Source organism: Ostrinia furnacalis, unplaced genomic scaffold, assembly GCF_004193835.3.
Source record: "Ostrinia furnacalis isolate ACB-3 unplaced genomic scaffold, ASM419383v2 OfSCF1318, whole genome shotgun sequence".
Lineage (NCBI taxonomy): Eukaryota > Metazoa > Arthropoda > Insecta > Lepidoptera > Crambidae > Ostrinia > Ostrinia furnacalis.
In genome coordinates this window covers 147,374-163,896 of record NW_021131557.1, presented here as the reverse complement: position 1 = coordinate 163,896, position 16,523 = coordinate 147,374, and the positions used below count along the sequence as shown (strand labels likewise).

Here is a 16,523-nt window from a genome sequence, read left to right as displayed (position 1 = left end):
TTCTAAAAATACAATAAATGACAATATTATAAAATAATGACAATATAAATCTCATGGTGTAATAATTGTGGCTTGCAAAAATGCAATTTACAACAAAATTAACGTTAGTTTAAAAAATATTTGAAATATTACTTCCATAGCTGATTTATCATAAAAAGAAAACTAATAACAATTACATGATAAATATTGATTAGAAAGTAGTAGTAATATAAGATAATTTACAGGGTGTTAGGTAAATGGTATTTTATAAAATTTATTTTGTATGAAAATTAATAAAATTAAAATGTTGTTATCAAATTTCTGACTTCACCATACCATTTATATGCCCATGTTAACATGGGCTAATGTCGGCTCATATACCCATTTACCTAACACCCTGTATAGCTATAAAATCATAATATCATCTGTGATACACATAAATATAAAGATATAGCTCCACGGCAAATAAAAACAAGCGAACGAAGACAAAAAAACTACAATATGCTTATGTAAATTGCATTTTCATAACGAGCCCAACAGAGGTCAACAACCAATGAATGTTAAAACGAAGGAACTCCGCTCGAGCTGCCCACCTAAGCGTATAGATACCAATGTGTGCGTGGCTTCAAAGTGGCGACGAGGATTCAAAATTATTTTGCTACGTAAAATCTCATTGTATTCTATTGAACTGCTTTAACAGATTAAATTCTATAGATGTCTCCACGAAATTGAGTGAGTTTTTATGTAAAAACATCATTATTAAATCTCTGAAATGAGGTAGCAACGTGAAATATCTTAAAATGACAAAATCACTTTTTCTTTGAACGTTTCAGTTGCAACTGATTTCATTAAATATTTTATTTTGTAGGTAAAGTTGCTAATACACTAACAAACGTTTAAAAAACACGCACACAATAATGCGCTAACCAGATGCACACAAAGAGCTAAGCTACAACTTGTAGTTCGTTTATCTTAGCTTACATAGCCAAGCTTAATCATACATGTTACAGTCACACGCCTATGAAGAACACCATAATCTATGTGAACCAAATTAAACTAACATAGCTTGTACTTCGTGTGCAAAATTAACTTAAGATTCTCGCCGTCTCTTCAAAGCCACGCACCGTGTACTAAACATTAAAACACTGTACTTAAACAAATTTGTATTTTCTCTAATCTAAAATCTCCTACGTCCAAGTTTTGTATAGGATTTTTACAGATCTACAAAAGTCGAGGAACGATACTGCAGATAGGCGCAGCGGACATCACGTACCTAACACTTAGCTTTACAACTATATAGCAAGTATAGTCTGAAAACAACAACAACTTTACAATAAAATGGCATAGACAACAGTCTTCACAACATCCATAGATGACAACTAGATCATTTACAATAGACATGCGCACGCGGCGATACCAACGTACGCGCGTATAATCTGATATGATACTGTAAATTCGTACAATTACGGAGTTTCTGATAGGCTCTATAGTATAAAATACAGTCATGGTTAATAGTCATAACAGAAAAAGTGCATAGAAAGAATAAATATTAGATAAGAAAAGTAGTGTGTTATTGGGNCGGATTTCTCTCTACACCGTCGTTAAGGCATTCATTGACTGGACTAACTACTAAGAAAAGTATATGATTGTTACCGCGACTGTACGATTTGTGACTCTTATTACACACAGTTGTTTGGTTTTTTAATATAACATATTTAAAGCTAAACAATAATTTAGGTAAGTTGAGAAACTTAACGAGATTTATTGTTGGTTTCTCAACTAAGATTAATCTGTCACCATATCTACTGAAGATGTTTATGAGCAAAAACCACTAAGGCTATGGTCACACTCGCAACGCTGCATACTGTATACCTATCTGCTCACTAGGTCAGTCAATCAACACTACATGGGTCTTAGCACCAACAAACTGTGTGACCTAGGCCTTAACATGTTTTTGCTCTCCAAAAATACAATACGAAATGAATTCTATATCACATTGCTTGATTTTGTGACTTTTTGCATTCAAAGTTACTTATATGGTTGTCATAATAAAACACTATTTGAAACAGTTGATATGACAACAGATATCAACATAATATAGAGAATGGATGAACCGATTTTGAGACAATCTGTATATTCCCTACATATACATTTGTATATTTAATACAACAAGCTGAAAACATAGATAGATGCACATACAGTGTGAGTCACGTTAAAGTGTACATATAAAAATAGATGAAACTAGACCTATTTTTATCGACAAAAAAGAGGTCAAAAATTTTTTGAGATTTTTTTTAAATTTTTTATAGAATTTTTTTTCTTCCAATTACTTATTGTAAAGAAAACGTAATAACTTTTAAACTAAGAGGTATATCCTGATAAAATAAAAACAGTAATAATGCTAAATAACAGGCAATACTAAAAATACATATAAAATACACAAAAAAGGCCAACAAATAATAAAAAAATGATGTATTTTGAAAAAAAATTGCTTTCAAATTCGTGTTTTTTTGGTTATTTGAGCAATTTCTCCAAAAAATGCCCCTATAACTGGTGGTTTTTATTACTTTGTATTATTTTCTATCGTATTACCTTTGTAAAACCAAAAATCGCATGTCTCTATCCCTATCACAACGTTTGCAATGATCGTTTGAACTAAGCCTCTCCGGGCGCGCCATTCAACGCTTCGTTAACAACGAAACTGAAAATGTCTCTAGATTTGTAATTTTGATAAATACAAGTTAGATTTCAAATAAAAACAAAAGATTTTGAAGTAAAATAAGCATTTTAGTTAAAATTAAAATTGTCTCTACCTGTAGCGGAGAATAATGTTGTGTCAGGCCTTTGTTGAAACGATCATAGCAAATGTTGTGATAGGGATAGAGACATGCGATTTTTGGTTTTACAAAGATAATACGATAGAAAATAATACAAAGTAATAAAAACTACCTGTTATAGGGGCATTTTTTGGAGAAATTTATCAAATAACCAAAAAAACACGAATTTAAAAGCAGATTCTTTTCAAAAAGTATCATTTTTTATTATTTGTTGGCTTTTTTTGTGTATTTTATGTATTTTTTTAGTATCGCCTGTTATTTAGCATTATTACTGTTTTTATTTTATCAGGATATACCTCTTAGTTTAAAAGTTATTACGTTTTCTTTACAATAAGTAATTGGAAGAAAAAAAATTCTATAAAAAATTTAAAAAAATCTCAAAAATTTTTTGACCTCTTTTTTGTCGATAAAAATAAGTCTAGTTTCATCTGTTTTCATATGTACACTTTAACGTGACTCACACTGTATAAAACAGGTAATATTATAGTTTTTGAACTGTGTCTTGTTAACAACGTTCCATCAGTGAAACCATACAAAATGAATATTACATAATAACCCAAAATAAGTTTTTTTTTCAAACGATTGCTTATGGAAATACTCCTTTTACTCGAATACATGCGAACAGGTTGTATCCAACAAAAAAACTTAAGGTTAAACAACCACAAAATATATCATAATTTGATTTCATTTACAGTTAATGGATTTATTTATAACGTAATTATTAGTTATGAAAATTAAATCATTAAACAACAAATTATCAACATAATAATAATCATAATATCCTTAAACAACGAAGCTCAATAAAAGCTAATGAAAATGGCATATTCATAATCACTTTAGTAATTTATTAAACTACAAAAATATTTCTTCTTATTTCCACTAAGAGGATCAATTGATTGTCTAATATATGACTTTATGTATAAATAGGGCCACTCAATTCACTATCGTATAATATTGTTATTCATTTCATTTATTACTCTGTAACATCGGTAATATATTGTAGTTTAAAACACCATTTACATTACTATGATGATTGCACATATAACGAAATACTATGTAACTAGAATATAATATGATAAAAAAAGCTTGTAAAATTATAATACTTTGATTAGTCAATCAATCGATCTGACCGCGGGCCATTCGCGGCAAGACTGCGGTAGATTGTCAATAAGGCCAGCTTCAAAATTATAACTCGAGCACCATTTTATAGCCACACACAAAGTGTAGAAACTGCGAGGTCTAGCGATTTAGGACGACTCTCTATATTCAATTCTAATCCAAATGCGTCCTTCAGCTGTCAAACATTCAGTTTTAGATTAAATATCCACAATTTTCGATGCGTTCACACTTTAATATTGTTTAAAAAAAATGTCTTATAAACAATACGAAAATGTACAAAAAAAATAGAAAAATGTAAATATTTTGACCAAAAACCTATTGAAATTTGACATTTGACGGACGGATTTGGATTAGGATTGAATATAGAAAACCAGCATTAGTCTTACCGCGAGTGGGCCGCGCGCACAAATCTACCACAAACGGCTTATCCGTCGAGATTACAACATTTAGGCTTGTCTTTTAATGGGGTTTCACGACACCTATACAACACTAATGTCGGCGGACTCGCTGGAACAATTTGTATGCAGAGTAGTTACTTGATATGAGTTCAATAGAAAATTCAGTCGATCGAGTTAAAAAATTTGTTAGGAAGCTTCCGGACGAACCCACCGACGGAGATAGGACAGTAGTGCTACGCACATGTTTACGACTACGGTATCTCTATGTACATACACTACACACAAAATATGCCGGAGCGGGCTTGGCGATGGGCTTTGACACTTCTTTTAAGGCCAGGATTATAGCATATCCTCCGTTACGTCAGCATTCATGACAAAACTTAATAAGGAGCGGGATCAATAGCTTATAGATCCTGATACCTAGAGGATTTAAAGGTCTCAGACCTTTTCCCAGAAATAATAGGACAATAGATTGAAGAAAAAAAATGCACATCAACTTATTACACGACTATTTAGTTAACAGCTTATTTTAATTTTGGTATAACGTTGTCATTGTTCGTGTTAATTAAGACACTTTGTAACTGTTAGCTGCTTTGAACGTATCCAAACGAATATCAACTAAATTCCTTATTACATTTTGTCCTGATGCTTGTAAAACACGATGAAAACCCGCATCGTTTCTTAAAATCTTTTTCTCAAAATTGCCCGTACCCGCGCCCGCTCGCTCGACCGCACCACGTGCGAAGCGATTCACAGAGATCATTTCTTCTTCACGGTCGAGTTACTAGTACAACTACTCGAGCGAGTCTGCACACCGTCTTTCTTCAGTAAACTGACTCCAAAAGCGGGGCACTTTTTCCTTAGAGCCTTAATTTTGTAGAGTTTGTTCCCCTGGGAGTTATTCGTCTCCTCGAAGTTATCAGGCGTCACGTCGGCGGTTATGACCGAGTTTGACAAGCAATCCATCGGCTCCGGACTACTGGACTTGTCCCGTTTCCGCCTAAACCTGAACGGGGTTTCGAGCGAGTCCGCGGATATATTCGTAACGTTAGTGTCGCTGGAAGACAGATCCTGAGTGGCCTCGAGGTTGCTTTTCGGAAGATTACTCTTTGGCAGCTTCTTGCGCGAGTTGGAATTGGATCGGACGATGAGTTTTTTGCGGGCGGTCGCGTTGGGGGCTGTTTTGTTTTGGGTGACCGCTTTTAAGTTCGGTTCAGAGGGTAGTCTGTTTTTGCCGTTGAGGTGGCAGTTTTCGGTTAAAGCGGAGAGCGTCGAAGTGACGTTGCTGAGTGAGTTAACGACGGAGGTGTCGCTGGCTGTGATTTTGGTGACTGTTTTTCTTGTGAGGGTTTTGAGGGGGCTTGCGCCGTGGGTGTAGCCTAAAGTGGGACGGGCGAGGTTCGCGCGTTGCCCGTGGAAACTGCTCTTACCTGTGAAGGGTTTGACCGCGGAGAGTTTGTTGGCTTGCGAGTTGGCACTTCTTGTGGGGGGGAAGGTGGAAGTCTTGGCAGCATAGGCTTTCAGCGTGGAGTTGATCCGCGGCTGGGGCTTGAGGTTGGTAGAATGCGCGTTGCGGACGTTATTAGTTGGCGTCATGTAGCCAGGCTTGGGCGCGAACACGGTCTTGGTTGGCAGCATTGGAGTGGGCGTGGTCTTGTACTTGCCGATGACTGATGTGACGTTGTTTTCGTAGTCCGTCTCGTTGGCGTTTAAGACATTGGCGTTGTCCAACTAGAAAGAAAGGATTCATAAGATACTTTTAAAGGACAAATTATCTTTAATTACATTGAAATTTAAAAAATAGTCATTGACCGTGGGACCGCAGCAATAAGGGCGTTTTTATGCTTGACAGTTGGCATCACTGGCGATTGCCATAACATTACCCAACAGTGGCGCCATCCTGGTGAGTGCAAATGCGATAGTCCTCCTACCGCTTCAGGGCTCACCAGTTGGCGCTACTGTCTTCGCCACTAGCACGTGACAGTGACCTTACTCTACAGTGGCGCTAACTTTACTCATTATGTAGGCGAGTCATCAGCCTGTAGCAAAATTCACGTATTTTGAAACAGTCAAAATATCGTTGGCGTTTACAAGTCGTCCTATAGAAAAAGAGTCATAAATCCGTATTCACGTGTCATTTCAATAGAACGATTACTCGTTAAGATCGCAACTCAGCGATTGATTTGTCATTTTTGACGTTTTCACTGGCATCCGATTAAACCAAAATTCAAAATAGGTGAATACCGCGGAGGCACGATCGAATACGCATAAAAACGAAATCGAAACCAAATCGTGTGATTAATACGTGAATACGAAAAGTGACACCAGCGATCAAATCGCTTGCATGTCGTTGAATTTTTGATACGTGTATTATAGGTCACTGGTCCAAACGTTTACCGACCTCCAGACCAACTGAAAACCTAGCCGGTCGTGACGTCACGCTCACCTTATCAGTGGGCTTGTTGAGTATAGCCTGGAGAGTCACAGGCCGGTCGGGCGGCGGTCGAACAGGTGATAAGTCGCAGTAGATGCCTCTGGTAAATACCGGCAGCGAGGTGATGTCACACGCTCACCTTAATATCAGTCTTATTGAGGATGGCTTGCAAGGTGACGGGCCCTAAATGTGACGTCACACGCTCTCTTTGTCAGTGGACTAGTAGGATCAAGGGCCGGTTTGGTGGCGGTCGCAAGACACGTGACGTCACGCTCATTTTTTCAGTCTTACTGAGGATGGCTTGTGGGGTTACAGACCGGTCACGTCGCTACACGTGACGTCACACGCTCACCTTATCAGTGACCTACACGTGACGTCACACGCTCACCTTGTCAGTGGGCAACACGTGACGTCACACGCTCACCATATCAGTGAGCTACACGTGACGTCACACGCTTATTTTGTCAGTGGGCTACACGTGACGTCACACGCTTATTTTGTCAGTGGGCAACACGTGACGTCACAAGCTTACCTTATCAGTGGGCTTGTTGAGTATAGCCTGGAGAGTCACAGGCCGGTCGGGCGGCGGTCGAACAGGTGGTAAGTCGCAGTAGATGCCGCGAGTGAATACCGGCAGCGAGGTGATGTCACACGCTCACCTTATCAGTCTGATTGAGGACGGCTTGCAAGGTGACGGGCCTTACATGTGACGTCACACGCTCTCTTTGTTAGTGGACTACTAGTCACGGGCCAGTTTGGCGGCGAGCGCAGGACACGTGACGTCACACGCTCACTTTATCAGTCTTATTGAGGATGGCCTGTAGGGTTACGGGCCGGTCACGTCGCTACACGTGACGTCACAAGCTCACCTTATCAGTGAGCTACACGTGACGTCACACGCTTATTAGTTATTTTGTCAGTGGGCAACACGTGACGTCACAAGCTTACCTTATCAGTGGGCTTGTTGAGAATAGCCTGGAGAGTCACAGGCCGGTCGGGCGGCGGTCGAACAGGTGGCAAGTCGCAGTAGATGCCTCTGGTGAACACCGGCAGCGAAGTGATGTTACACGCTCACCTTATCAGTCTGATTGAGGATGGCTTGCAAGGTGACGGGCCTTACATGTGACGTCACACGCTCTCTTTGTCAGTGGACTAGTAGGATCACGGGTCGGTTTGGTGGCGGTCGCAAGACACGTGACGTCACACGCTCACCTTGTCAGTCTCATTGAGGACGGCTTGCAAGGTGACGGGCCTGACATGTGACGTCACACGCTCTCTTTGTCAGTGGACTACCAGTCACGGGCCAGTTTGGCGGCGAGCGCAGGACACGTGACGTCACACGCTCACTTTATCAGTCTTATTGAGGATGGCCTGTAGGGTTACGGGCCGGTCACGTCGCTACAGGTGACGTCACAAGCATACCTTATCAGTGGGTTTGTTGAGTATAGCCTGGAGAGTCACGGGCTAGTCGTGCGACGGTCGCTGTCACTACACGTGACGTCACACGCTCACCTTATCAGTGAGCTACACGTGACGTCACACGCTTATTTTGTCAGTGGGCTACACGTAACGTCACACACTCACCTTGTCAGTGGACTAGTAGGGTCACGGGCCGGTTCGGCGGCGGTCGCAAGACACGTGACGTCACACGCTCATCTTTTTAGTCTTATTAAGGATGGCCTGTAGGTTTACGGGCCGGTCACGTCGCTACACGTGACGTCACACGCTCACCTTATCAGTGGGTTTGTTGAGAATAGCCTGTAGAGTCACAGGCCGGTCGGGCGGCGGTCGAACAGGTGGTAAGTCGCAGTAGATGACGTCACACGCTCACCTTGTCAGTGGGCAACACGTGACGTCACAAGCTTACCTTATCAGTGGGTTTGTTGAGTACAGCCTGGAGAGTCACGGGCTAGTCGTGCGACGGTCGCTGTCACTACACGTGACGTCACACGCTCACCTTATCAGTGAGCTACGCGTGACGTCACACGCTTATTTTGTCAGTGGCAACACGTGACATCACAAGCTTACCTTATCAGTGGGCTTGTTGAGTATAGCCTGGAGAGTCACAGGCCGGTCGGGCGGCGGTCGAACAGGTGGCAAGTCGCAGTAGATGCCTCTGGTGAACACCGGCAGCGAGGTGATGTCACACGCTCACCTTGTCAGTCTCATTGAGGACGGCTTGCAAGGTGACGGGCCCTAAATGTGACGTCACACGCTCTCTTTGTCAGTGGACTAGTAGGATCACGGGCCGGTTTGGTGGCGGTCGCAAGACACGTGACGTCACGCTCATTTTTCAGTCTTACTGAGGATGGCCTGTAGGGTTACGGGCCGGTCACGTCGCTACAGGTGACGTCACAAGCATACCTTATCAGTGGGTTTGTTGAGTACAGTCTGGAGAGTCACGGGCTAGTCGTGCGACTGTCGCTGTCACTACAAGTGACGTCACACGCTCACCTTATCAGTGAGCTACACGTGACGTCACACGCTTATTTTGTCAGTGGGCTACACGTGTCGTCACACACTCACCTTGTCAGTGGACTAGTAGAGTCACGGTCCGGTTCGGCGGCGGTCGCAAGACACGTGACATCATACGCTCACCTTATCAGTCTTATTGAGGATGGCCTGTCACGTCGCTACAAGTGACGTCACAAGCTTACCTTATCAGTTGGTTTGTTGAGGATAGCCTGGAGAATCACGGGCTGTCGCTGTCACTACACGTGATGTCACACACCTTGTCAGTGGGCTACACGTGACGTCACACGCTCACCTTGTCAGTGGGCAACACGTGACGTCACAAGCTTACCTTATCAGTGGGCTTGTTGAGAATAGCCTGGAGAGTCACAGGCCGGTCGGGCGGCGGTCGAACAGGTGGTAAGTCGCAGTAGATGCCTCTGGTGAATACCGGCAGCGAGGTGATGTTGTGCCGCCGTCGGTACGCCTCACCCTCGGCAAGCATTCGCGGCTGGATGCTAGAACACGATGTATAAGGAATAATTAGTTAATTGGTTTTATAGTTATCATTTTTGGATGTTGTCAAGCATAGGCATATCAAGCTTTGGGCTTACCCCTAAGTAAAGGGGACGTTCATTGATGACCAAGCCTTGGGAACACAGAAGCTGCAGTGGGTGTAACAATAGATTGGTAATGTTCAGTAGATACGGTGAGGAGATGAAGGTGAGGTGTTGTCACATGAACATTAGGTTACGTTTCCCTTTGGACTCGGTCACGGCACACTTCTAAAAGTCATACTACCTCTATAAGATGTTTTTTTGTTGGCAGTAGGCTTGAAAAAGGACACTTTTGGTCTCTGCTGTGAGATGGAATCGCTTCCTTCCGAGCGGATGCTGTGCTCGGTGATCAATGAGTTGTTACCATCTCGTTATTCTATTTATACTAAGCAGGGTAGAAAACTCCGATACTGCGATGCACGATTATAGGCGCGGTAGTGTATGCCGTAGTAAGGTATGTGACAGCGCCATCTGTTGGGCGCAGGCCGTAGTGGCGTGTTGATAGATGCCCGATGCGACAGTGACGTCACACTACTAACTTCTGCCGTGAAGCGTGGTGCTTCATGTGGCAGCGACAGGCCGGCTGCGAGTGACGTCACTCTACTCACTTCTCCAGGAACCACTGCTGGTGGCCGATGACGGAGCCGGGGCGGCAGACGCGCAGCCAGGCGATGGCCTCACGCGCCGTGAAGCGTGGTGCTTCATGTGGCAGCGACAGACCGGCTGCGACAGTGACGTCACTCTACTAACTTCTGCCGTGAAGCATGGTACTTCACGTGGCAGCGACAGACAGGCTGCGACAGTGACGTCACTCTACTCACTTCTGCCGTGAAGCGTGGTGCTGGTGCTCCATGTAGCAGCGACGGACCGGCTGCGACAGTCAGGCTGCGACAGTGACGTCACTCTACTAACTTCTGCCGTGAAGCGTGGTGCTTCATGTGGCAGCGACAGGCCGGCTGCGAGTGACGTCACTCTACTCACTTCTCCAGGAACCACTGCTGGTGGCCGATGACGATGGCCTCGCGCGCCGTGAAGCGTGGTGCTTCATGTAGCAGCGACAAGCCGGCTGCGAGTGACGTCACTCTACTCACTTCTCCAGGAACCACTGCTGGTGGCCGATGACGATGGCCTCGCGCGCCGTGAAGCGTGGTGCTTCATGTGGCAGCGACAGACCGGCTGCGACAGTGACGTCACTCTACTCACTTCTCCAGGAACCACTGCTGGTGGCCGATGACGGAGCCGGGGCGGCAGACGCGCAGCCAGGCGATGGCCTCGCGCGCCGTGAAGCCGTGGTGCTTCATCATGTAGCACGCGATCAGGGTGCCTGTTCTGCCGAGACCCGCTGTAGACAATAATAATAATATAAGCTTTATTAGAATCGCTAAAATCAAGTGACAGTGGGCGGGGCACATAGCTCGGAGCAGAAAAGTTCTTGAGTGGCGACCACGAGCCGGAAGACGTAGCGTGGGCAGGCCTCCCACTAGGTGGACCGACGATCTGGTGAAGGTCGCGGGAGGTTCCTGGATGCGAGCGGCGCAGGACCGGTCTTGGGGAAGGCCTTTGTCCAGCAGTGGACGTCTTTTAGCTGAAACGAAAGAAGCTTTATTAGACATCTCCGACTTTTGATTGGAAAATCCGACCCCGCGTAACGGGATAAGGCGAGGCTAAAGAAATTGAGCCCCTTCCTCCAAAAAGGGCTCACTCTTTGACAGAATAGCATAAGACACTGATGTTCAGCAGAACGTTTTTGGTTACTGTGCATCTCTACCAATAGAAAACAATGTACAATGACATCACGGTTGCTTCATTTCGCTGTTTACAAGGTTTTGGCAGGAAATATAACGATTTCTGGAATTTAATAATGGCAAATAATTCACGATACGATTTCAGAAGAAAGATACAAAATTTTTCTTAGTTAAAAATGTTTAATTGTTGCACTTTGTTTAAGGTCTCATATTGTTTAAATTTTACATGGAGAAGCGGTAATGGTGAAGGAAACCTATTCAAAAACTGTTTTATCGAGTAAAACTGAAGTAACTTAAATAAGTTTTTACTGAACATAATTCGACAAAACAATTACATAATTTACTTCATCTTTATGTAATAGATACTAAAAATCAAAGACAGCGCTTTTGTTCAATACTGAATTTATCAACCACAGTCACGCAAGAAATAGCAGCACATAATTTTCATTAGTTAACAATTTGTAAGGATAAGTTGTAGTACATAAATATGTAAGTTTTATAACGTAAGATTTTTGGCAATTAAATGTTAGTATAACGCGAAGCACCACTTATGTAAACGCATTATGATGGTCACGTGGTGCGCTCGGGGGCGTGGTCACTATCAGAAGTCGGTAGCAATAATTATTACCCTAATGACTGGCAATAAGGTCCATTTAAGCCTGCTGTTATCTTCGTTCGTTTTAGCCAAATAATGTCCACAACTGGACAAAGGCCTCCTCCAAGGGGCTATATCCGTCTCTCTCTCACATTGCGAGAAAGTGATTTGGGTAGCAACTCTCATGTAAAACCTAGTAACCAAAATAAAATGAGCCGTACCTTTACAATGGACAGCCACAGCGCCCTTAGCAGCCTCAGAGATCCGTATAAACCGGTTCACTATGAGATCCGACTGCACAGATCCATCCACGAAGAATAACTCCCGATGCTCGAACTCGTGCGCGGTGAACTGACGCGCGTCATACGACTTTTTGTTGAGCCGCACTATGGTGGTCACGAGGGGGCGTGGTCACTAAATAGGCCGACAACTTAACGTGCCACCCTAAACACTACTTTAATGGCCGGCAGTAAGGTCGATTTGAGCCTGCCAATATCCAACTAATAGATTTCTCGACTAGCTCTTGTGTTCTGCAATCAACTCTCTGGCTAGGGCGCCACACTCTTATCCACATTTTCAATTAATATTCATCTCTTTCACACATACCGTGGTGCTGTCAAGAGCGAAAGCGACAAAAACAAATAATTATCCTACCTTTACAATGGACCGCAACTGCGCCCTTAGCAGCCTCAGAGATCCGTATAAACCGGTTCACAATCAGATCCGACGGCACAGATCCATCCACGAAGAACAACTCCCGATGCTCAAATCCATGCGCGGTGAACTGACGCGCGTCATACGACTTCTTGTTGAGCCGCACTATGGTGATCACGTGGAGCGTTCAGGGGGCGTGGTCACTACATAGGCCGGTAACTTAACGTGCCACCCTAAACACTACTTTAATGACCGGCAATAAGGTCGATTTGAGCCTGACAATGTCTAACTTATAGATTTCTCGACTAACTCTTGTGTTCTGCAATCAACTCTCTGGCTAGGGCGCCACACTCTTATCCACATTTTCAATTAATATTTATCTCTTTCACACATACCGAGATGCTGTCATGAGCGAAAGCGACAAAAAATAATTGTCCTACCTTTACAATGAACCGCCACTGCGCCCTTAGCAGCCTCAGAGATCCGTATAAACCGGTTCACAATTAGATCCGACGGCACAGATCCATCCACGAAGAACAACTCCCGATGCTCGAACCCGTGCGCGGTGAACTGACGCGCGTCATAATGACTTCTTATTGAGCCGCACTATGGTGGTTACGTGTAGCGTTCAAGGGGCGTGGTCACTACATAGGCCGATAACTTAACGTGCCACCCTAAATACTACTTTAATGGCCGGCCATAAGGTCGATTTGAGCCTGACAATGTCTAACTTATAGATTTCTCGACTAACTCTTGTGTTCTGCAATCAACTCTCTGGCTAGGGCGCCATACCATATCCATTCATCAGCTATATTCATCTCTCTTGCACATACCGAGGTGCTGTCATGAGCGAAAGCGACAAAAAATAATTGTCCTACCTTTACAATGAACCGCCACTGCGCCCTTAGCAGCCTCAGAGATCCGTATAAACCGATTCACAATCAGATCCGACGGCACAGATCCATCCACGAAGAACAACTCCCGATGCTCGAAACCATGCGCGGTGAACTGACGCGCGTCATATGACTTCTTATTGAGCCGCACTATGGTGGTGACGTGGTGCGTCCTGAAGTATTCATGGTAGTGTTCCGGGCTGTGCAGGTGGTAGCCCCGGTCGACCCGGGACCGGTGGTGCGGCCCGGAGAAAGCCAGCATCTTGCCGGGGACTATCCAGTTGAGGTCGCCGTTTTCCACTTTCTGGAACGGAGATTATTAAAGGTTATAGTAGCTCATTTTTTAATCATATGTCTATAGTACCTCCCTATGAATTAATGCAAAGATATGTCGAACAGCGGCGGCAATAAAGACACTGGACTAAATACCATCAGTTAAGAGCATATCCAACGCCTTCCTGCTACCTTGCGCTGGATGTAGGCCGCTACCAACCGCGTTATATGGAAATCATTGGCTGAAATGATGATGATGATGAAGAGCATATCAGTATGCTGATTGTCCTCTCATACCTTATAGAACAGGTACTGATCAGCGTCGAAATGCTCGAAGTCAAAGAAGCGCGCGTCGTGAGCCACCTTCATGCCATGCAGGACGTCTAGCAGAGATATGTCGAACAGCGGCGGCCCGCCCGACGCGTCACGGAAACTCAGGAGCGACCAGTCCGCGCCATCGGTCAGGTTTTTGTACACTACTGCGGAATATAGTGCCAAAAAGGACACTAGACTATTTCTTGACAGCTAAAAACATGTCAGGTTTTTGCTATCCTACCTCATAGAATAGGTACTGATCAGCGTCGAAATGCTCGAAGTCAAAGAAGCGCGCGTCGTGTGCCACCTTCATGCCATGCAGGACGTCTAGCAGAGATATGTCGAACAGTGGCGTCAATAAGAACCCTTGGCTAAATACCCAGTCAGTCATGGCAGGACAGAACACTAATCATCCTCTCTTACCTCATAGAACAGGTACTGATCAGCGTCGAAGTGCTCGAAGTCGAAGAAGCGCGCGTCGTGGGCTACCTTCATGCCATGCAGGACGTCTAGTAAAGATATGTCAAACAGCGGCGGCCCGCCCGACGCGTCACGGAAACTTAGAAGGGACCAGTCCGAGCCATCGGTCAGGTTCTTGTACACCGCTGCCGGACTGCCGTCCAGGTAGATTATCTGGAACAATAATTGCATGGGATATAAACTCAGAAGTCATTAAGTTAGACCACCATGTTCGTTCGTTCGTTCGTTTCAGCCAAATAACGTCCACTGCTGGACAAAGGCCTCCCCCAAGGTTTTCCATAATGAACGGTCCTGCGCTGCCCGCATCCAGGCTCTTCCCGCGACCTTTACCAGATCGTCGGTCCACCTAGTAGAAGGCCTGCCCACGCTACGTCTTCCAGCCCGTGGTCGCCACTCAAGAACTTTCCTGTCCAAACGGCCATCGTCTCTACGAGCTATGTGCCCCGCCCACTGCCACTTGATTTTAGCAATTCTGCCAGCTATGTACCCAATAAGATTTCGAACTTTCAAGTTCTACTACATTTGAGTCTGCTTGTGACCAGAGTTGTGGCTATACAAAGGATGCTTGCCTAAGTGAAGCAGCAACGCTATGCAAAGTTGAACGCACAGCATTTAATAGAGCTCTGTGATTAGTTCGTGTGTGTCACTCCGCCACTCAAGTATTGTCTACGAATAGGTTTTAGGACCCTGTGCGTCCACGCGCACTGTGAGATCTCATAGTAATGTTTGTGAACACGGGTGTAGATGTCACGTTTGAGAACCATTTGTTCTCGGTCCTAAAAGAAAATCTCTACGTTGTTTTACTATCTCACAATTTAAGTTCACCAAGTATTTTAATCCTTCTCTAACCAACAACAATGCGATTTTGGGCTGACATTATCATATCTTTATCTTTCACACAGCTACACTGCTGCTGCGCTTGCCAAAACACTCAAGAATTGTCATTAGGTTGCAGATTCTGCTTAAGAAGCTAAAGTTGCAGCGTTCGTCAAAATATCTCTATGTAAAATTCATTTACAAAGCACAGCACCTACGTAACATTATGAGTAAGCTTCTGAATGTTATTAATTCGATTTTTGAAAAATAAACCCCGATTGTTAAGAGTGGATTCAAAAAATTAAAAATATTTTATTCAATTTAGACCACTAATGGCACTTATGAACTGAAATGTAATTCACTAAAATACTTCAGCCATCTAACTCGACAATAGACCTATTCTCGTTTTCACCATCAATCCTTAATTTTAAGTGCCCTATGGTAAACATTCACAGGAATTTTGTTTTCATAGGGGTCACTTAAAAATTAGGGATCGATGGTGAAAACGGGCACTAGCGTCCTTTAACTGCAATACATTACCGTCGCCTACATAATAATAATAAGTAATGATATGCTACAAAAAAGTGGATTTCGAAAGTAAAAATGGTATCAACTAGCTACAACAAAATCACATTACAACAAAGAAAACACTAAAAAGGCCATTGTCCCCATGTGGGTAGACTGTGGGAGGACTATGCTATAGCCTGTAGAGAACAGTCTAATTAATCAGTATCTTAAGTTTAGGCATCAAGAACGGCTTTTGATACAAAGTTTGACAAACAGGAGGGAGGGGAACTATTCTGGGACTAAAAAAAATACTTCAATTAATTATAGAAAATAGTCAAACTGCAGTGCCTAGTCCAGGGTCTCAACTCGGATATGGTTAAAATGTGCTGTTTTTACTGTTATGGTGCGTCCACATAGGGCGCACGGGAACGCGCGGCACGCTGGTCATCCTGCTCACCCTGCTCTTGAGT

General features: G+C 43.7%; 1 protein-coding gene across 1 annotated transcript in view; it reads right to left on the bottom strand.

The window, feature by feature from the left end:
* Positions 1-4,231: 4,231 nt before the first annotated feature.
* The window catches only part of LOC114352310 (tyrosine-protein phosphatase CDC14 homolog), a 28,858-nt gene continuing 16,566 nt past the window's right edge, over positions 4,232-16,523 (bottom strand). Inside the window, 6 exon segments of the mRNA XM_028303857.1 lie at positions 4,232-6,064; positions 7,962-8,019; positions 9,584-9,736; positions 10,979-11,117; positions 13,648-13,966; positions 14,674-14,883. Of these exon segments, the coding sequence (XP_028159658.1) occupies positions 5,093-6,064; positions 7,962-8,019; positions 9,584-9,736; positions 10,979-11,117; positions 13,648-13,966; positions 14,674-14,883 (1,851 nt within the window). The 3' untranslated portion in view covers positions 4,232-5,092.